Source organism: Sphaerodactylus townsendi, linkage group LG02, assembly GCF_021028975.2.
Source record: "Sphaerodactylus townsendi isolate TG3544 linkage group LG02, MPM_Stown_v2.3, whole genome shotgun sequence".
NCBI lineage: Eukaryota > Metazoa > Chordata > Lepidosauria > Squamata > Sphaerodactylidae > Sphaerodactylus > Sphaerodactylus townsendi.
This window is the reverse complement of record NC_059426.1, coordinates 124,486,230-124,508,150: the sequence shown is the minus strand read 5'-3', so window position 1 is coordinate 124,508,150 and position 21,921 is coordinate 124,486,230. Positions and strand designations below refer to the sequence as shown.

The 21,921-nt window shown below is 41.3% G+C and overlaps 1 protein-coding gene across 3 annotated transcripts in view; it reads left to right on the top strand.

The window, feature by feature from the left end:
- Window positions 1–21,921, top strand: part of MAPKBP1 (mitogen-activated protein kinase binding protein 1) — a 141,961-nt gene that overhangs the window by 74,450 nt on the left and 45,590 nt on the right. The window contains exons 6-17 of one of the 3 annotated variants that reach the window (XM_048484164.1): window positions 1,071–1,241; window positions 3,727–3,864; window positions 4,141–4,323; window positions 5,927–5,944; window positions 6,363–6,523; window positions 13,016–13,205; window positions 14,424–14,570; window positions 16,090–16,274; window positions 16,369–16,460; window positions 17,764–17,889; window positions 19,356–19,426; window positions 20,241–20,362. In XM_048484164.1, the coding sequence (XP_048340121.1) occupies window positions 1,071–1,241; window positions 3,727–3,864; window positions 4,141–4,323; window positions 5,927–5,944; window positions 6,363–6,523; window positions 13,016–13,205; window positions 14,424–14,570; window positions 16,090–16,274; window positions 16,369–16,460; window positions 17,764–17,889; window positions 19,356–19,426; window positions 20,241–20,362 (1,604 nt within the window). Of the gene's footprint in view, window positions 1–1,070; window positions 1,242–3,726; window positions 3,865–4,140; window positions 4,324–5,926; window positions 5,945–6,362; window positions 6,524–12,988; window positions 13,206–14,423; window positions 14,571–16,089; window positions 16,275–16,368; window positions 16,461–17,763; window positions 17,890–19,355; window positions 19,427–20,240; window positions 20,363–21,921 lie in introns of all 3 variants that reach the window. The other 2 variants (XM_048484163.1, XM_048484165.1) reach the window with 2 other exon arrangements.

The following is a 21,921-nucleotide window of genomic DNA, read 5'->3' as shown; positions in this document are numbered from 1 at the left end:
TGCTACTCAAAAAAGAGTATGCATCTGACTTGCAAAAGATTATCTTTTTGTTGGACAGCCCCAGTAGTGATGCAAACGATGCAGTTGCCAAATTTTTGGATTTGTATATGAAACAGCGCTCTAGGAGCAAATCTTGAACATTAGCCTCTTTTCTTGTACATTTATTTTAGTTTCCCTCTATTTGGTTAAGTGGACTTGTGTATATAATATTGTTATGCCAATAAAGGTTCTTTGTGTTTGCGTTTGTGTTATGACTTATGCTGAAGTTCATTGACAGTTTATTAAAATAGCCACAAGAGAACCCTAATTTTCTTCTGAGTTATGATATTTCTATACTGTGAAAGGTGGAAACTATTTTTCCAGTGAACATAGCTCAGCTATTCAGATGTGTGAAAAGCAAAAACATGATTTGCAGGGTAAGAATTAAGTGTAGGTACTAGCACCCCCATACTTGTATGGAAGGAAAGAAGTTTCTGCTTCTTCCTTGAGAGATATAGAGAAGACAGTATTTAGAATAAAGCCTTCAATAGTGACAAAGTTTCTGATGCTTTTGGGTTTGGGAGGGTTTAGTTAATTGCTGGCAATGTATAAAGGAAGGACAGAAAATGATTGCATTCTGTTTCTAATGCAAACCAGATACACAAAATTCATACTGTATATGTGATGAAACTTGAATTGCTGGATGCTGAAAGACCACAAAAATGTTGACTGTCCTCTTGTCCATGTTGGATAGCTGCCATCTGTTTCTTGAGATTTGATTACTGTTGAGCTCCGGAAACTCACATGCAAGACATATCCTTTTGATTATAAAAATCCGTCTGATTATAAATACATTTGCTAATTTTCTCACTGCCAGGTATGGGGTCCCTTTGATGGTAACACACAAACTAGGACTGAAGCCTTTTAAAATCTTTAGCTGACTATTTACTGTTATGGACTGAAATTGACAAATGGATAGCTACCCTTGCTGTAACACATTTGGTGAAATGCAATGAATGTGTACATGGAAGGATGCAGTATCACTGGTTTTTAAATTGTTTTCACTCATTATTCCTCTCTCCATTTTTCAGAGTGGGCACATGCCAGCTGTTCGAGTATGGGATGTTGCTGAAAGAACTCAGGTGGCTGAGCTTCAAGAACATAAATATGGAGTGGCGTGTGTTGCTTTCTCGCCCAGCTCCAAGTACATTGTCTCTGTGGGTTACCAACATGACATGATTGTCAATGTTTGGTCATGGAAGGTAAAAATATAGAACAAGATTCCTTTTAGAACTCTGTAGATGTGGCTGAAAGAACTCAAAGAAAGTAGGGTGTTTTAAGTTCTATTTCCCATGCCTTTGCATATGTACAGGAATTGATACAAACCTGTCACAGTAAGTCACAAAATCATATTAATTAAGGATGGTTTCTTGCAATAAGCCAGATATGGGATGCTTTATTTCAGTTTTCCTTCATGTTAATGTGGGAAATGGTTTATATGCTAGGAACCTCACCTTACTATTTTAGACACATCATGAATCATTATTATTTTATCAGCTTCCACTTGACGTATTAGGAATGTGATTCTTGCCTTCAATTCAAAAGAGAAATAAACACCTCAATATGATGTCCTATTTATCATGCCACTTCATTGGAGTGCTCTGAGGAAATAAGGTGTGCTTAACATGCAGCGATGCATGGTCTTAGTGACAGTCAAAAATCTGTACCAGAGTAACAACATATATAAATTACACAGACTAAGCAAGTAAGTGGGTTTTAGATCAAATTGAGCCTGAATTCTCTCTAGAAGTCAAAATGACTAAACTGAAGCTATTGTACTTTGGTCACATTATGAGTAGGCAAGAGTAACTGGAAAAGACAACGATGCTAGGAAAAGTTGAAGACAGGAGAAGAGGAAGAACCTAGCATGAGATGGATTGACTTAATTGAGACAGCCGCGGTCCTCAATTTGCAAGACCTGAGCAAGGCTGTTAACCATAGGACATTTTGGAAGTCATTACTTCATAGGGTTGCCGTACGTCTGTTGTGACTTGATTGCATTCAACAGCCACACACAAGAAAAGTGCTGTTTATCTGTCCTGAGGAAATTTCAACAAGATCCAATGTGGAGTTTCTTACTGGAACAGAATCTAGTCATGAAAATATTTGGGTGATTTTGAGGCAGTCATTCTCGCAGCATAACTTACCTTCCCAGGTTATTAGAAATAAATGGGGTGGGGGGTGGGTGCGTTACATTGTCCTGAGATATTTTGAAGAAGGGAGGAGAGTCTAAAATATAATTAACTGAAGCCACAAAGGCTTGTTTGTTATCATAATTAATCTGTGGAATAACCCTTTTTGAATAAGGGAGCTAAACCAGAAAGAATTGGCCTCTCCTTCTGTCATCTGTTTTGTTGGTTATCTGAGTCACACACAGTAGAAGATCACAGCAGGTCTCCCAAGATTAGATGATTATTTGTTGTGCTTAAAGTACTCCGAAGCAGAAAGATTCTCTTATCTCTTTCATTTAAAATAGCAGATACTCATACTCATCTCTCTCTCTGGTTGGTGCTCTAAAAAGGATAGGTAATTGTGAACATGCATGTCTCTTTAAGCATCAAAGGAACATGTATCTGTTTTGTCAAGTTTCCTTTGAAAAATCTGTTTGCTCTCTGTGATACTCAAAACAACGCCTTCAACAGTTGTTACTTTTAATAGTAGAAACAGCTTCTCCACTGCGAAAGAGAGAGAGAGGGAGGCCTTTGATCATAATGCCAAGTACACAAGCAGTTTTGTTTCAAGAATATATGTTATTGCCTGATATAGCTGAAATATCACATTTTTCTTGTTGTTGAATATGAAAATCCATGAGAAGCATGTTTAACACAAAGGAGATTAGAATGGCAATCATTTTGTAGTTGTCTAGCTGATGCAAGGTAAGGTCCCCGGGGAGCATATGTTGGATGGCCTGTTCACAATAATTAGTTACCATCAGAATTATTTATTTTGATAAATTTACATTCTGATAACTCTAGGATTCTGATAACTAGATAAGTTAATCCAACACTTGTGTATATGCACTTAGAACTAGTTCAGTTTTTCAATGGCCACCATTAGAATTTCACTCCCTCTCTCCTTCGTACCTTCTGGTAACTCGATATGGCCATTTCATGTGAATGGTGACTTATGCAGAGAATCAATGTGTTTGAGTCTTCCCTGCCAAAAACAAGGAGGTTGTACAAATATGTCCCCAGCATAGCTGGACATTCATGGGAACACTGATTTAATAAGAGATATTGGACTAGATCCTATGACTACCAAGTCTTGCTTCATAAAGGGAAAAAAAGAGGTTGATGGGTTTGGGGAAAACATTCCCTATGTCTATTTCTTTTCCACACTATGCATAATTTTGTAAACTTGTATCATATCTTTCCTCCCCTGGTTGTCATTTTGTATAATCTAATGGAAGTTTGGAAGAAGTACATCTTTACTTCAGAACATTTTGCATTGTAGTTGTTGATGTCTGCATGCATTTTAATATGTCATTTGAAATTAGGGACTGTGAAAGTCTCTAACCTAATGAGTAATGTCCTGAAAACCATTGAAATCCAGAAATGTCTCCATTTTCTATTAGTCCCTCACCCCATTTTGCATAGTATGGGTTATGAATCTGTGATTGTCACTTATCACATATATTTGCATATGAAAGCTAGGTTTAGCAAGAGATCTGATCTGCTTTCTTTCCAGAAAAATGTAGTTGTGGCAGCAAATAAGGTCTCAAGCAAAGTGACAGCTGTTTCATTCTCTGAGGACTGCAGCTACTTTGTCACCGCTGGAAACCGGCACATCAAATTCTGGTACCTGAATGACAGCAAAACCTCCAAGGTGAGAGGCAGGTCAAGAGAAGTACCAGGTGATAGGTAGGAACAATTGAGAGACAGAAAACACTGGAAGGCTTTGCTTTAGGCCCAAAGTAATTGTCTGGCATTTCCCAAGAATTCTAAGTTGTCAGGTTGTGGCTAATCCTAATCCCGAAAGAAGAAAATGCCTTTTTGCGTACTAATTGTTCAGGTTTCCTTTGTGTATGTATCAGTGTAATTTTTCGCACTATTTATGCCTACTCACACGCAACTGTCATGACATGTGCTTTTCTTGGGCCAGGTGAATGCCACGGTTCCTTTGCTTGGGCGCTCTGGTTTGCTTGGCGAACTGAGGAACAACTTCTTTATGGATGTGGCGTGTGGCAGGGGCAAGAAAGCAGACAGCACCTTCTGTATCACTTCCTCAGGTCTCCTTTGTGAATTCAATGAGAAAAGGCTGCTGGACAAGTGGGTGGAGCTGAGAGTAAGTTCTGAATCTGTAGGCCTTAAATATCTGTGCACAGGAAAAAGGGGGTCAGGGATGTGCCAAGCTCAAAAACTACAACTGTGACTTTATTTGATACTGTTTGTATGTAGAATGGGTCAGTACAATTTAAAGGGATGAATGGATGGGGTGCATTGGATTCTTCGTCACCTGTAGTCACATTTCTACTTGCTAAACTCTTAAGAACCCCATCCAAAGGGGTGGGGTGGCGAATCCCCTGTGGAAGTGGTGGGCCAGTGGTGGCGTAAGTCTGAAAAGTCCCCAAAAGGCTGCTGGGTAGCAGGGAGACTTTTGCAGCCACCCCACGCTGCCAGGAAGCCCCTTTGGGAGCGACAGAGTGATGTGGCTGCAGTGCCATGGCCAGGCGCCTGACATGTGGATGAGGCAGCTCACCTGGATTAATCTAGGCTAGAAGGAACACGGTTGTGAAGAGAAGCTGTGAAAAGAAGGAAACGCTAAGAGCACGGACACACATACACGCATACCCATTCCCCTTTTGTCCTTAAGCACATAATTTCTCTGCTTTACATATACCTGCCCACTCTTAACCCAAGTTGTTTAACCATAACATAGAAACAATAAATGTAAAGAATAAAGCAGCTTGAATAGCAATTGCAAAATTCTCTAAGATCACACAGACCAAAAATAAAGCCAGCCATAAAATTCCAAAAAATAGCAGCTAAAAGCAACACTACCTATCTGAAAGCCAGGCCAGAATCATATATATGAGCAGTGCAAGCAGTTAAGTTTAACATCAGCAGTCCCAGACTTGAAAATATAGGCCTTTTCCATATGAGTTGCCACCAAATGCTACATTTTTTATTCTTTTAATTCTACACGTTTTCCTTTGTTTGGTCCTGGAAACATTTTCCTTTCATTTTTCCTCTGTTATTTTCCTGAGCACTTTTATCGTGAGTTTTAAAATTAGTTTTCATGCCAGCTTCCCTTGAGAGTGCAGTAATGTTGATAGTCTGGGTCTGAGTTCCTTGATCAAGCAGAGAAATTGAATCTTTTAGAAGGAGCATGTGAGGTAATGGCTTTCCTTGGAAAGTCATTCCAGCCCTGTGAAGTTTCCATTGCTGGGCAGGTAGTGATCCTGTATGGGAAAATCTAATACTTGTTGTCTAAAATAGCAGTATTAATAGCACTGTGTATTATGTAGGCTGTTAATGAAGAGTAAATCATTTTTATTTTTAAGCACTTTAACTATAGTGGCTTTTATAGTCTTACAATTCAGTTGTGATTTAGTACTGTGTTGTGGATAGGTAAACTGAGGCTGGAAAATAGTGACTTGTTTACTTTTGCAGATGAGCTCCAATATGAACCAACTGAATTGGGTTCTAGTGATTCTCCTAGAGTGGTTTTTAAAAGATCTGTGGTGGGTAGAAACAAAGTTCTGCTGAACTATGTAACATTGGGAAAACATTTTTTGCTTTAAAATGGTGAACACATGGCTTTCAGTTTCTAAATTAATTCACTATCTCAATTTAATCTCTCTCTCTCTCTCTCTCTCTCTCTCTCTCTCTCTCTCTCGTTTCGTTCTTCTTTTCTGCACTAAAATCGCCTTTTCTCTCTCACTTAGAACACAGACAGCTTCACAGTAAGTCAGAATGAACTCATTGCCACCAGCACTCCACTCACTCATTTTGCTTCTCATTTGTCATTGTTTGCAGTTGTTCAAACAGCAATGTTAAAAAGCAAAAGTGGAATAAGGTGCAGTCTAAACCAGGAAGCCTCTTGGTGCTTTCTGTACACAGTTATCTTCCTGTCTGAACACTTTCCCAATAAGATATCAGATTAATTCTCCTACCTAGGATCTGTAGGGGACTGGTTTCGAAAGAAGGCAGCTTATGAAAGAATGCTTCTGTGCATCAGATGGCTTCATCTCATTTCCTTTCACTAATTCTGCCTTGTCTCTTTTATCCCTTTCCTTGACTATTGATTTCCTTGTGTCTTGACATACTTTCTGTGATGGCTTTGAGAAGAATGCTGCTCATATTGGTGTCTTGTGTTCTTAGACTACTGTGGCAAACTGCATCTCTGTGAGCCATGATTACATCTTTTGTGGTTGTGCTGATGGTACAGTGCGGATTTTTAACCCTTCAAACCTTCATTTTGTGACTACACTCCCTAAACCTCATTTCCTGGGAACGGATGTCTCGTCTGTCACTGAAGCCAGGTAGGAAAAGGGGAAAATGTAATACCTCTTTTTCATGACTAAATCTTTAACAGTGCTTATTGTGTTGTGGAGTTAAAATTATAGCAGCGTCTGTTTCTATGTTGGACCCTCAACTATAATTCATCCTCCTTTAATGGCAATACATGCAAAGAGAGTCCATAGCTAACTGTTAGATAGTAATTTTTGCCTGTAGAAAATCCCAAGGTCAATGCTTGATAGCTCTGACCCTGGTTGGTTGGATCGCTCTGTCTAATGAGATCAGATGTAGTTACATTCGCCTTCAGAAAGGGAAATTTCTCAAAGATGAGGGGGATAGTGCGCAGGAAGCTGAAAGGGAAAATCAAGAGAGTCAAAACTGTCCAGGATGCTTGGAGGTTATTTAAAAACACAGTAATAAAAGCTCAGCTGGAATGTGTTCCACAGGTTAGAAAAGGCAGCACCCAGTCCAAAAGAAGAAAGCCAAATTCATGGTTGGAATGTAAGAGGAGGTTGAGGAAATTATCAGGAAAAAAAGAAAATCGTCTTTTCAAAAAAAAAGTGGCGAAGTCCAGCTCTATTGGCTGATGTAGTAAATATGAGAGGGAACACAAATGGTGGCAAAAGAGAAGCAAGTTAGCTGTAAGGGAGGCAAAAAAGGATTATGAGGAACGCATGGCTATGAACATCAAGACCAGCAACAAACAGTTCTTCAAGTACATCAAAAGCAGGGAAGGCCAGCAAGGGAAGCCGCAGGGTCCGGCGTTAGGATGATCAAAGGAACAAAGGGTGTATGTAAAAGATGGCAGGGAGATTATTGCAGAGAAGCTAGATATGAATTTCTTTTGCATCTGTCTTCACTCCAAGAGGAGGTGAGGAACATTCCTGCACCCTGAACCCAGAAGCTTCTTAGGAGGCCGAATCCGAGGAACTAAGCCGCCGTAAGATATGTGGTAGACAAGGAAGAAGTTCTGGCAGCCATTGATAAACTAAATGTTACCAAATCCCTGGCCCAGGATTGCATTCACCCAAGAGTTCTTAAAGAGCTCAAGCTATTGAAATTGCTGGATCTTCTCAACTTTAATATGCAACTTATCCCTGAAATCCCGTAGGCTCCATCCCTGAAGACTGGAAGATGGCCAATGTCACAACCTAATCTTTAAGAAAGGATCTAGGGGGACCCTGGAAATTACAGAGGGCCAGTCAGTTTGACATCTGTCTCTTGGCTGGTAAATTAGTAGAAATCTATCATTAAAGATAAAATTATAAAACATGTAGAAAGCCAAGACCTGCTGAGAAAGAGCTCAGCATGGCTTTTGCGAGAGGCAAATCCTGTCTTACAAACTTACTAGAGTTCTTTGAGAGGTGTAAACAGGCATGTGGAGACAGGGGTGAACCGGTGGACATTGTCCTACTTGGATTTCCAAAGGCTTTTGACAAAGTTCCTCACCAGAGACTGTTGAGAAAACTCAGCAATGAAGGAATAAGAGGGGAAGTCCTCTATAGGATTAAAAACTGGTTGAGAAACATGGAAACAAAGGAGTGGGTGTAAATGGGAAGTTCTCACAATGGAGAGATGTAGGGAGTTTTGGGACCAGTGCTCTTTAACCTATTCATAAATGACCTGGAAGTAGGGGTGGGTAGCTGGTGGCCAAGCTCTTGCAGATGATACCAAATTATGTAGGGTGGTGAGAACCACAAAGGATTGCGAAGAGCTCCAAGCGGACCTTGATAAATTAGGTGAGTGGGCTCAGAAATGGCAAATGCAGTTCAATGTAGCAAAATGTAAAGTGATGCATATAGGGGAAAAAAAATCCAAACTTCACATACACGCTACAGGGGTCAGTGCTATCAGTCACAGACCAGGAAAGGAATTTAGGCGTCTTAGTTGATAGTTCCATGGGAATGTCAACTCAATGCATGGCAGCTGTGAAAAAGGCAAACTCTATGCTGGGGATCATTAGAAAAGGAATTGATAATAAAACTGCAAAGATTGTCATGCCCTTATATAAAGCAGTGAATGTGCTGACCAAGCACTTGGCAGGTACTGTAGTCCAGTTCTGGTCGCTGCATCCTCAAAAAAGGATACATTGGAGGAGATAGAAAAAGTGCAGAGAAGGGCAACCTTAAGGATGATTGAGGGATCTAGGAGCACCTTCCCTATGAGGAGAGGTAAAGGCTGCAGCGTTTGGGACTCTCTTAGTTTGGAGAGGGAGAGCGGCTGAGGGGGGATATGATTGAAGTCTACAAAATTATGCATGGGTTAGAAAATGTTGACAGAGAGAAATTTTTCTCTCTTTCTCACAATACTAGAACCAGGGGGCATTCATTGAAAAATGCTGGGGGGAAGAATTAGGACTAATAAAAGGAAACACTTCTTCACTTCCTAACGTGTGGTTGGTGCTTTGGAATATGCTGCCACAGGAGGTGGTGATGGGCCACTCGGGAACCTGGATAGCTTTAAAAGGCTTGGACAGATTTATGGAAAGGAGAAGTCGACGATTTTATGGCTACCTCAGTCTTGATCCTCCTTGATCTGAGATTGCAAATGCCTTAACAGACCAGGTGATCGGGAGCAACAGCTGCAGAAGGCCATTGCGTTCACATCCTACATGTGAGCTCCCAAAGGCACCTGGTGGGCCACTGCGAGTAGCAGAATGCTGGACTAGATGGACTTTGGTCTGATCCAGCTGGCTTGTTCTTATGTTCTTATGTTCTTATGACCCTGTGGGACATATCACAGTTTTGCAGGTCTATGGTTCCTGGACATAGGTGTCAAACTCATGGCCCTCCAGATGTTATGGACTACAGTTCCCATCATCCTCTGTTAGCATGATGCTGGCAGGGGATGATGGGAACTGTAGTCCACAACGTCTGGAGGGCCGCGAGTTTGACATCTGTGCACCAGGCCTATGGTTAAGAGCAGCAGTGACAATCTGTCCATCATAGCTGGCCTCCCCTTTCCTCCCCTCCCCTCCCCTCCCCTCCCCTTTCCTTTTTTCCTTTCCTTATTTTCCTTCCCTCCTTTCTGCCCAATCCTCCCTGAGTAATCTGGACTCCATAAACTGTTATTAGATTATCAGGTGGTTTTATTGTATCATTGTCATTATATTATATTACTGTTTTTATTGTGTTTTAAATGAGCCCACACAGTAGGAGAGAGTGGTCAAAAGATCCAATAAACTTAACTAGAAGAGCTGGTGCCTGTTATGATCGATAGCACTGGGCCAAATGTGTCAGCAGTCTGGCTGTAATTAGGACAAGTCCGTTGAAACGGACTGATATGGACAAGTCAGTTGATTTGTATCTTCTTGCCTTTCCCCCAAAGCTGTTTCTTTTAGAGTTTACCTTTTAGAACTCAAAATGGGTAGAATGAACTTCTGTTGGAGTCTTTCATGTATCTGGGACAGCCTGTGTAAAATGCTCCCTGCTCCCCTTCCTAGTGGAAATCGAAGAGCCGTTTCTCTTCAGACCCAAAGACCAGGACTATGCGGGAATGTATATATAATGGGAACACTTCTTGTTGCCCTTGCGTAGCATTTTTCGGGTAAATAGGCATTTGATGAAAACAGAGAACATTCCACACATATAATTTAGCTTCTTGTTTTCACATGTTTGCGCACAGCTTCTTTTTTTCCGGCAGCTTTTTAGTGTGTTGCTCTCATACTGTCCCACAGAATGAGAAATAAAATCATACAAATGTGCAGGGGAATATCTGTTCCTAGATCTGAAAGGACTTTTCAGTATGAGTTTTCACCCATGAAGCTATATCTTCTTTTTTTAACGACTGTGCTTGGTGACTCTTAGGGCACATGAATTTAGTTCCTCTGGACTGAAGTTTCTTTTTTAAATCTTCTTTAGCGAAGCTTTTATTAGAAAGGCAGAGTAAGTGTTAAGGAGAATTGTATTGACCTCACAAAATCAGGAGAGGTTAAAATGGTCAGCTAAACATGGCCCAAGGGATTTATGAGGTTTATGAGCCAAGAAGAAGGATAGCTTCATGTGTTTATTTTCCCGCTTTAAATGAAGTCAAAACATACAGGTGTTATTAGAACAACTCATGCAGTAAGATGACACAAATCCTAGATTTGACGTTTTGAAGGTAGCGCTGTCCCTCTTCCCAGAATGGTTGTGGGAAGAATTTCCACATGGATGTAACCCCCTTGCAGTTCCTCCTCTGAGCCTGAGCAAAGGGAGCATGTTTTAAAAATCTGACTCAAAAGGGGAAAGTATGGAACCCCCAAGAGTTATGTGGAGGCTCCCCTCAAGAGCAAAGGCATCCAGCTGAGCATTCCATATGACTGCCTGATCTTCTCTACCATATCGACAAGTTTGACTACAATACTGTGCCAGGAGTTTACTTTATTATGTTGGTTATATCATTGGTTTCCAAACAAAATTAATAAAGTTAACATCCTTCAGAACTGTCATTAAATGATACATTGTGAAAATTGTTTGGTGCTTGTGGGGTGCTTGTCCTTTTTCACAGCCCATTGATTTATTAATAACTTTCAGTATAATTGGTGCTTTCTTGCTGCTTTACTCACAGGAAGGGTGGAATAAAAACATTGCCAAATGAATACTTTATTTGCAGTGCAAGACTGTGCTGAGTTGGACATTTCTATGTTCATTGACCTTAATGGATTTTAAAGGGTGTAAAACTGCATTGTGGAGATTTTCAGAAGGTCTTTTATCAATTTTGTTTGCTCTTCCATTATTTTATATGTAACCCTTTTAGCCTTAAAAGGGTCAGGTTAGTGGTCGCAAAATTGTGGATGCCCCATTGAAAACCTGAAGTCACTTAAAGTAATAACATGTGTTGAAAGGCGAGGGAGAAGAGTAGGTTCAGCCTGACAGTTTTAAACAAAAGACTGTGGATAAAATTATAACTAGCAGTTCCAAACACAGGGCCAAAAGAGAAAAAAGTCTGAAAGAACTTTTCCTCACAGTCACCAAGAAGCCACATTCTCTCAGGATGGAAGGCTCACTCCAGATGATGGCCATCTGCCTTTACACATCTCCACAGACTTTTCTCCTCAGGAACTCCTTCTTTTAGAAATTCTCCATGTGCCTAGACCGAGAGCACTTTAGCTTCTTTGATTCATGCTGCTCCTTCTTGGAGTGCACCCCCCAGGCAACCACTCACTCAACTTCTCCGTAGGAAGCCCCCCCCTCTAGAGGGCAGTGTTTTCAGTGTTTTTTTTATATATATATATATTTTTTTTCACCATCCGGTGGATGCTTATCTGAAAGTGGTGCAATGTAGACAGACAACATCCACACTTGCAGGCACATTTAGGTGTGACTCCTGTTTGGGCTGAGCCTAATTTTAGCAGGGGAGGGGAAGCGTTGAATTCTAATTGATGCACATGTGAGGGTATACTTCCTTAACAACTAATCCTCCCCCCCCCAAATCCTTTAAGAAGGTAAGTGTTTTTTTTTCAAACAAGCAAGCAAATCCCTCCTCCCCCTCTAAATCCCTCCACAGGGACCAAGAGCTTTTATGTGTTCCTTCATGCTGCTATAGAACATTGTTGCTGTAGCACGCAATGCAAGCAGGCAGATGCATAGTTTCTCCCACCGAAACACATATGGAAAGGATTGACTGCCACCTAGTGGCTCTTGTTACCCATGAGAAAACCCAAGTATTTAATGAGGCTGTTATTGCCTAGCCTCAGCCCATACAGTTCTTTCCTGTGATCCTTAAGCTGTGAGGGATGCTCAGAGGATGCATGGTCTTCCCCTGTTTGGGCCTCAGACTGATGGAAAGCCAACACTTGGTTGCTATGTGCTTGTGTCTATACAGTGCACTCTGCAGTGACTACTTTTATTTGTTCACTTAATTTATACCAACTTTTTCCTCAGTGAGGATGCTCACTGACAGCATGAGAGCAGCACAAACAGCTCTTGGTCTTATTTGGGGGCAGGGTAGGCAATCTTTGTGAGTTTAATTTAAACCCCCTACCATTTTCCTAGATACCTAGTTTATGGGAAGATTCTTCCTTGTCTGCTATTTTCTAACTCATTTTAGACTGTGCCTAGGAAAATGTTGGGGACCAACTTTGAAATGGGAGAGTGAAAATAATGAAAACATTGTGGTAGCAAGAATAAAGATGTATTTACATAGATATAGACATAAATAGCCACTTGTTTGTGCAGATAAAGAAACTGTGGTGATAATTTCCAGGTGACAAGGCAATGAGATCTTTCTCAAGTGTCCGTGGGAGTATAGGTTCTATTTTTCTTACACTTGTTATTCCATAACTCCCCCCCCCCAGAATTTTAGTATTTTACTAAGATTTTAATTGTGTTTAATATGTTGTTAGCTTACTGAGAACTAAAACTTAATAATTGTTATGTCTCAGTAGGCAGCCTAGTAAACATTTTGTGGTTATGCAACTTTGACAATTTTGTTGGGAAAGCTTTTTGTGGGTATGCAACTTTGACAATTTTGTTGGGAAAGCTTTCCATGTTTTCTGTTTTTATCAGCACATATATGCATGATTTTTTTAATAGCCGGTTGTTCTCCAATATGACTGATGCCAAGTATCCAGATACTATCGCTTTGACATTTGACCCCAACAACCAGTGGCTGTCATGTGTTTACAATGATCACAGCTTGTACGTATGGGATGTCAAGGACCCCAAGAAAGTTGGCAAGGTTTATTCTGCTTTATACCACTCCTTGTGTGTTTGGAGCATTGAGGTAACTAAAACTAGGAATGTTTTATTTATTATTGAATATATTGGATTTATTGTTGAATTTATGGTGGGGGGTACAGAGGTTGAAAAAGAGTTCCTATAGTTGATGGGTTACAAATCTAAGGAATTAAAATGTTAGTTCTCCTTATGGCAAGAATTCCAGTCCAGTTTTCCTCCCCTCTGGGCTCACATATGATTGCAGGAAGAAGCAATGTTTTGTTTATTATAGTAATGGCTTGTTGAAACTTTAGGAGTGGAGACTGATTGGAGGGCTAGGGAATGGGGAAAGAGAACCTCTTTATATTAAAAATGACTGAGAACAGTGTACAGGCTACTACCAAGGATCAAGCCTGGGCATTTGCTGTCAGTAATATAAAATCCACTCTTCAAGTGAAGAATATGAAATGGGTAATTCATAATGTCAACTGTTTGCCTTCATTCATAGTCTTCTATGCTTATAAAGACCATGCAGTTTTATCAGATCTGTTAATATGAACCTTGGCTACATGCAAGAGACCAATCAGTTAAAAATGCTACTTGCAACATGAAAGTGGCCAGCTTCTTGCATGGTGGAATGTGTTAGTTATTGTCCTTTTCTCCAATGACTGTTTTCTTGCAGCTATCTTTTAATCATTTAGATCACTACTCTGTCTGCTTCATTTGTGTATGTGACTAGCCTGCTCCTCTGTCTATTTCTGGTTAGTGAGACAAGAAACAAAGAAAACTGGGTAGGCTTTTAAAGTATGCCTTTATCAGCAGCCGTTAACACCAGTGTAACAAAAGATCACAGCAGTAACTGAGTGCTGCTCTCTGCTGGTACACCACATGTAAGAATGTTTAAGACACTTTCTACTCAGAGTGGAAAAAAGCTTCAGGAGTGTTATGTAAACAGCAAGAACTAATTACCCTCAAAAATTTCCACTAGGCTATTTTATTTAAATAGATATATAATTTGGCTAGGGTGACCAGTTTCAAAAGATGACTGTGTTTATGCATCTTTATGTAGAATAAGTTATTATGGCCATTAACTGTTGACTTGCTTGCAGTGCTGCAGTATCAGAATCTTAACAGTAAAAAAGTACAGGAGTTCTTTAGTCTTTGTTTCTGTGAACTTTGGCCTGATGGGAATTCTTAAGCAAATGAATTGCCTCCTTTCTGCAGAATAAAAGGCAATTAGGCTTATGGAGGTTATCTTTGACTTGTTTTTGTTACCTTTTCACAGGTGTACCCTGAGGTGAAGGACAGCAATCAGTCCTGCTTACCCCCAAACTCTTTCATCACATGTTCCTCAGATAATACCATCCGCCTCTGGAACACGGAGAGCTCGAACATTCATGGGTCCGCTTTGCATCGAAACATTCTGAGCAATGTAAGAATATCTTTGGGAATGGCCTGCCTCACATGTTGCTGTTTAATGTGTGAGGGAGTGCTGAGTTAGTATTATGACTTGACGCATTTGCTAGGCAATGTGAGCTTTTCATGTACAGATATTAATGTAACAACTCAGTGATGCTTCATTTAGGAAAATGGTCTCTAATTTAGTATCCAAGTGTAATCTATGTTTTTACTTCTGATTTTAAAAAATAGCCATTTACTGTCTATTTTCAATCCCCCCCATACAAAGTGCCTGAACATGTAACCAAACTCTGCTTCAGCCAGCCAGCTTGTCCTTTTGGTTTGGCTTTTAAAAAATCATGGGCAGTGTGTGATTATTTGGCTTTCCTTTCCTTGCATGTACATGTTTGAGAAGCAAGAGTTTCTTGTTATTTTCACTGTACTTGTTCGAAGTGAAAATGATTATTTGATTTACTGGCTGCTGGTGTACAAAGGGAATAAAGTTATACCCCAGTTATATAGAGCTAGTTTCCTCTGGTTCATTCTTGCAGAGGACATATATTGGGTAGTTGTTCTAGGGTTCCCACAGAAATGGCTGCATGAGCACTGAGAAGAACTTTCTTGCTTCTAACCCCCCCTGCCCCCCACCAATTCCATTTCACCAGCTACTGGGGCAGAGTAAAAGGTGTTTCACTTGTACCATAAAATTGTGGAATTAAGGTAAACTCTTTTTTGTTCACACTGATGTGATTTTACTGTTGTATGACTTTTGCTGTAACCACCCTACGACTGGGATAAAGGGCAGGGAATGAATGTAAATAAATAGAAATGTTCTTAATATTTCAGATAAAAATTAATTTGAAATTGATACTATCCTAGAGACAGAAAGGTGGCTGTATGTAGCATTCACAAAAGATCTATTAGTAATTCCTAAATGTCTTTCTGATGTAGCCCTTCAGTATTGTCTACAGCAGTGGTTCTCAACCTGGGAGTCGGGACCCCTTTGGGGGTCGAACGACCCTTTCACAGGGGTCGCCTGTGACTCTCTGCATCAGTGTTCTCCATCTGTAAAATGAATAAATGATATGGTTGGGGGTCACCACAACATGAGGAACTGTATTAAAGGGTCGCGGCATTAGGAAGGTGGAGAACCACTGCTCTATAGACTGTATGTCCAGCTTGGCAATCCAAAGCCTTTTCCAGTAACTTATCATCATGTGAAACTACATGCAGTATAACAAAATTGATAAGAACTCCTTCTACATCCTTGTATCTTTTTTAAAGCATTATAACCTGCACTTGAAGGCCAAGAAATGTTCGTATCAAATGGTGGTAGCTTAGATCTATTTTCAGTCATCAGTCTGTCTTTGGGCTTTTTGCCTCGCCTTGAATTGCAGCTTTGGACGCAGAAAAGTAGCAAATCAGCACATCCTATTGCCTTTGCTGTTGTTAAAGGAATGTATACTAGCCATTAATCCTGTTTTGATCTGATCATTATTTTTTTCTTCCGATTTCTTCATATGGGTTTCTTGGGTTTTTTTTTCTTTCCAAAGGATTTAATGAAAATTATCTATGTCGATGGAAACACTCAGGCCCTTTTGGACACAGAGTACAATACAGGTGGAAGTGCAGACAAAGCTGACATGCAGGCTCAAGACACAAAAGTGGGGATTCGCACAGTGTGTGTAAGTCCCACTGGGGAGCACATGGCCTCAGGCGATAGGATAGGCACTCTCAGGTAAGCTTTCAGATTCTTCAGGAGGCCGTGGCCTCTTCCCATAGCAATGAAATACCCCTTCTGACTTTCTTTCTTTGTTTATATCCTGTTTCAGGATCTATGAGCTGAAATCCTTGAAAGAGATGCTGAAGGTAGAGGCCCATGATTCAGAAATCCTCTGCCTTGAGTACTCCAAACCGGAGACAGGTAAGATGGTGTTAGCTCACTGTTCACTTGCTTATGGTACCTTGGCCTTGGCCATTACAGTGTAAAAGAAGATTGCAGATGGATCAGAAATGCGTTGTTTTCATAAGGATGATAAAACAAAGCAGAAGCTTTTGCTAGCTGGCTCAGGCCAGCAAGATAGTGAAAAAAGTATCCATGAGATACAATACTTAGAATTTTGTGCACAGTATTTCATAACATCCTAAATAGGAAGTGAGTTATGAAAGTTTTCCTTTCCAAAGGCTAGATTTTGTTGTTGTTGACAGCCGTTCCAGTGAGAACATAAGAAAGAGCCTTGCTGGATCAGACCAGAGTCCATCTAGTCTAGCACTCTGCTACTCGCAGCGGCTTACCTTTGGGAGCTCACATGCAGGATGTGAAAACAATGGCTTTCTGCTGCTGCTGCTGCTCCCGAGCACCTAGTCTGCTAAAGCATTTGCAATCTCAAATCAAGGAGGATCAAGATTGGTAGCCATAGATAGACTTCTCCTCCATAAATCTGTCCAAGCCCATTTTAAAGCTATCCAGGTTAGTGGCCATCACCACCTCCTGTGGCAGCATATTCCAAACACCAATCACACGTTGCGTGAAAAAATGTTTCCTTTTATTAGTCCTAATTCTTCCCCCAAGCATTTTCAATGTATGCCCCCTGGTTTTAATAGTGTGAGAGCAGAGAAAAATTTCTCTCTGTCAACATTTTTACCCCATGTATAATTTTATAGACTTCAATCATATCCCCCCCTCCAGACGTCTGAGGTTGGTGATGTTTCTTTTACCTAGCTCATAAATATAAAGATGATCAGGCTTTTCAGTTTATCCATCTGATGGTTGGGAGATGTGAACACCTCCACGTCAATTTCCTCTGTTCACTCTCCTATCCCTAATCCCTTTACTGGTACCAAAAAATATTCCATGGAAGACTATTAGCTACCTTGAGTGCTGATATTGTTGTGATTTATTTTCTATTCATCTAGCTTTTGGTGTAACAAAAGCTTTTGGTTTTTTGGTTTTCTACTCACCTTTGCTTAGTCAAGGTGTACTCCTCTAGCTCTCTTGCAGAGACCACTAAACACAAAAATTGCTGGAGGACTCTAAGCCTCAGTCATTCACAAATCATTACTCATTTACCTTTTAAAATAAAGTCACACAGGAAAGCATGGTAAAAGCTTTCCCTGTTCGCTCAGCCACACAGTGCCACACTGCATTGCATTCCTTTTGAAGTCCAGATTGAGAGAAAACTTTGAGTTTGGAACTGAAAGAATAATTACTTTAATTTATATGACAGGGTTAAAACTTCTGGCATCAGCCAGTCGGGACAGGCTGATCCATGTTTTGGATGCAGGGAAAGACTACAGCCTGCAACAGACCCTGGATGAACACTCCTCTTCCATCACAGCAGTAAAATTTGCAGGTAATGGAATTCCTCTGTCTTTGTCAGTATCAGTCAATTGTCCTGCACCTTCTGCTTGTTTAATCTCTGAGTGGCAGATCAAACTGGCAACTTTCCTAATTGATTTCTGTGATTTGGTTACTTGGATGCAACTCATTACAAAAGTGAAAATCCCACCCCTTCCTCCCTGCCCTGATGTGGTTCAGGATCTCTCTGTCCAAGACATTTTCTCTCTTCCTCTGGAGTATTCCAAGGTAGCAGAAAGCACAAGTGGTCAGTGTGAGGCTGTGCACTGCTGATGCTCAGCGCTGAAGTAAACCCTTCACCTCTTCTCCCACCCTCCATCAAACTGACTGTGATTTATGTGTGACTTTATACCATTATGTGGGGTTTGGGTATCTTGCTTGGATGGTGCAAAGCTATTTGCAGGTATCTTTTGTGGAATAATTGTTTTATCTCTGGTGAATAATGTGTATCTATGTCCGTTTCCGCATGACCAGAGCAGTGGCTTCCCACCAGCTTAAATAAAGCCGGTGGAGCGTCGGGACCGCTCATACGTCCCATGCGAGTAATCCCGCTGCTGCCTGCAGGGGTGGCTCTGCACGGAGCCACCCAGGGTGTTTGCAAGGCACTTACCTTTCCTTCCTATGGTGCTCTGGATGGCTGGAAAGACATGCCTATGCTGCCCTCCGACTACCGGGTTCGGAGGACAGCATGGGCATGTCTTTCCAGCCATCCAGAGCTGCACAGGAAGGAAAGGTTAAGTGCCTCACAAACACTGGAGGGGCCAAAAGCGGTTTGCACCACGTCAGTGGGAAGACGCCGCTTTTGAAAACCCTCGCTCCCCGAGCAAGGTTCAAAAGTGGTGTCATTGCGCTGCTTGGGCAGCACGAGAACGGTGCTGCTGTGATGCAGCAGTGCCAGCTGTACAAACAGCGCCCCAAGGATGGTGTATTTACCATCCCTAGGGCGCTGTTATTGGGCTGTGTGGAAATAGCCTATAAGACACTAGTAAATAGATGGTACTGCCTTCTAGCAAAAGCTTAATGTAATACCTTTCAAACCCATTTGACTTGTGATTACAGCTCATGGTTAAGATGTGTGGCTGTCCACAATGGATGAGCCATTTCCTTCAGGTTTGCCTTATCCCAGGGGAACGTTCAACAATGGCTTTTCTGTGCCCCATCCCCATGGTATGACACCCTGCTGGTTGTAAAATTAGCTGAGAAGTCCACAACTTCATTTCTCTTTTAAGGAGCTGAGTGTGGCATGCATTGTTCTACCCTTTCAGCCTATCTTTACAACAACACTTTTGAAAAGATTGATAGTGAACGTAATGGTAAAACAGAAATCTGAACACTGGTCTCTTCACACATAGTCCAGCATTCTAGCTGCAACAGTATAACTGATTCTGAAAAACTTAAAGAGTAGTTGCTTGTTTTTATAACTGTGTGTTCATATGCCTATGTGTTTCTCTCTTCCTTTAGCCAATGATGGAAAGGTCCGAATGATCAGTTGTGGAGCAGATAAGAGTATTTATTTCCGCACTGCACAGAAGGTAATGCCATTAGATTATTCTTTTTTATGTAACTTATGTAGAGCTATTTTAAGATTGAAAGTGGGAGGAAAAAGCTTTAGATGCTTCATGCCCTGTTCTATTTTGGCTTTTTCATTTTGCAACATTGTCATAGAGTGCTTATAGGACAGTGATAGCGAACCTTTTCGAGACCAAGTGCCCAAATTGCAACTCAGAACCCACTTATTTATCGCAAAGTGCCAACATGGTAATTTAACCTGAATACTGAGGTTTTAGTTTAGAAAAAACAGTTGGCTCTGAGGCGTGTGTTACTCAGGAGTAAGCTTGGTGGTAGTCAATGGCTTTGCTTTGAAGCAACCGTGCAACTCTTCCAACGGGTGAATCACGACCCTAGGAGGGTTTACTCAGTAGCAAGCCCCATTGCCAGCAACCGAGATTACTCCCAGGTAAAGGATTGCGCCTTAGTTCTCTGCATGAAAATCAGTGGGGTTTAACAGCGCTTAACAGGGCTACCTACACTGCTTCCCCAAAACTAGGTCTTAGGTTGAATGCTAATAATCGAGCCCAGCGGCCCAGGCCAGCCTAGATGTGTGTATGGGAGGGAACTCTGTTTGTGTGTGCCCACAGAGAGGGCTCTGAGTGCCACCACTGTTATAGGACTTTCTCTGCATTGTAGCAGAACCAAACCATCAGAAATTGTTTAGATCCATTCAACCACATTTTGTTCAATTTCAGGTGCCTCTTTGTAACTGTTTTTGTGGAGAATTGGTCTGCCTCTTGCTAGCGAGAGATGTCATTGGGCCTGTTTTCATGGTTTTTATGTTTTTGTGCTTAGAAAGCAGATGGGGTTCAGTTTACTCGTACGCATCATGTTGTTAGGAAGACCACTTTGTATGACATGGATGTGGATCCTAATTGGAAATATGCTGCTATTGGATGCCAGGACCGGAACATCAGGTTTGTGCACTAGTTATCACAGATGCTTCCCTTATTCTCAGCCTGTAAGCAAATCATATAATACTTAATTTCACCAATAAACAATTATTTGGTGGCTTTTATTGTAAGATGTTGTTTTACCCAAAATCTGAGACTGGCACACATACGCATTCTCAACTATCTAGGGATCCCTTAGGCCTGGGTATGCAGCGGCTTGCCTTGGAATGCCCCTTTATTGGCCAAATTGTGGACAGATCAAAGAAGCAAAGTACAAACATCAGTTAATCAATGGCCATGCCCATACACAGTAATGGCAACATTCACCCCTCCTTTCTTCTGGTGACGTTAGCCCTTCTCTGGCATGGCTCCTTCTCCCCTTCCGCCCCTCCCTTAATGGAGGGGCATCACTGGCCTCGCTCCCCCCCACCCCGAGCAGCAACCGCGCCTCGTGTTGATTTCATAGGCGTCTTTGTTTTAGAGGAGTCTTCTGATAATTTCACATTAAATTAACTTAATTTGATAGTTTCCTGCTTCAAAAAATCGTAGCCTTACTTAGGCTGCTTCCGCACATGCGCAGAAACGCAGCTCCACCAGCATGAATTGTGCCGGTGGAGTCTCGGAGGCCGTTTGCACTTGCTCCCCTGACGAATTGAGCGAGATTTAAAGCGGCGCCTTCGTGCTGCTCCCGGGTGGCCAGGACGGCGCTGCTGCGATGCATCAGCACCTCCTGTGTAAACAGCACCCTAGGGATGGCATTTTTCCGTCCCTAGGCCGCTGTTATTTGGCCGTTCAGAAACGGCCTTGGTGTTTTGTGTCGAAAACTGTGACATGATTAAGAGGTACAGTGGATTAATATTTGTCTGTGTTTGGGGCTCAGGAGATGAAATTTTGCTCTTATAAATACCTCAGGAAGGAGACTAGGTTGTTCTCTTGGATGTGTTAGACATTTGGCTTAAGAACATCTTTTTATGGCTTCTGGAACATGTCCTTTGTTGTCATTTACACTGACTATTTCTTGTGACTGGAAATGATCTCAGATAATCTAATGCTTCTTTTGACTAATTTGAGCTAACCGCTGATTTCTTTGCAAGACAGTCTGACCCATGCGGCATCTTTTCCTGGTCTTTTAGCATCTATTCTCTGAATCTAAAAATGAAGGGAAAGTGCCTTAAGCTGCCCACTTTTTCCTTAGGGGCACCTTAGGGGCACATTTCTCTGTGAAACCCTTTTTATGTGGGACACTTATTGGCTTCCCTTGTGATCTATATTGGTCCAGAATGCCTCTGACAAAGTATTGGAGGATTTCAGTCCCTTCCTCCTCCTCCTCACTGTGTAGTCCCCCTGAGCCATACGTCAAGGCTCAAACTAGCAGTTTGTGGTGAAGGTAATCCAGTTTGGCAGTGAATGCCTGTCCTCATATTCTCCTGTAGTTTTGTAGTTCTCATTATATAGACAAATGTTATAACTGAGAATAACATGAAGTATGTGTTGGGAACTGAACCATAAAGCAGAAACTTACTTAAGGCTGCATTCCTGTTTAGGCAAAGTAAAATTTAAATGGGCAGAACTTCCCTGGGTTG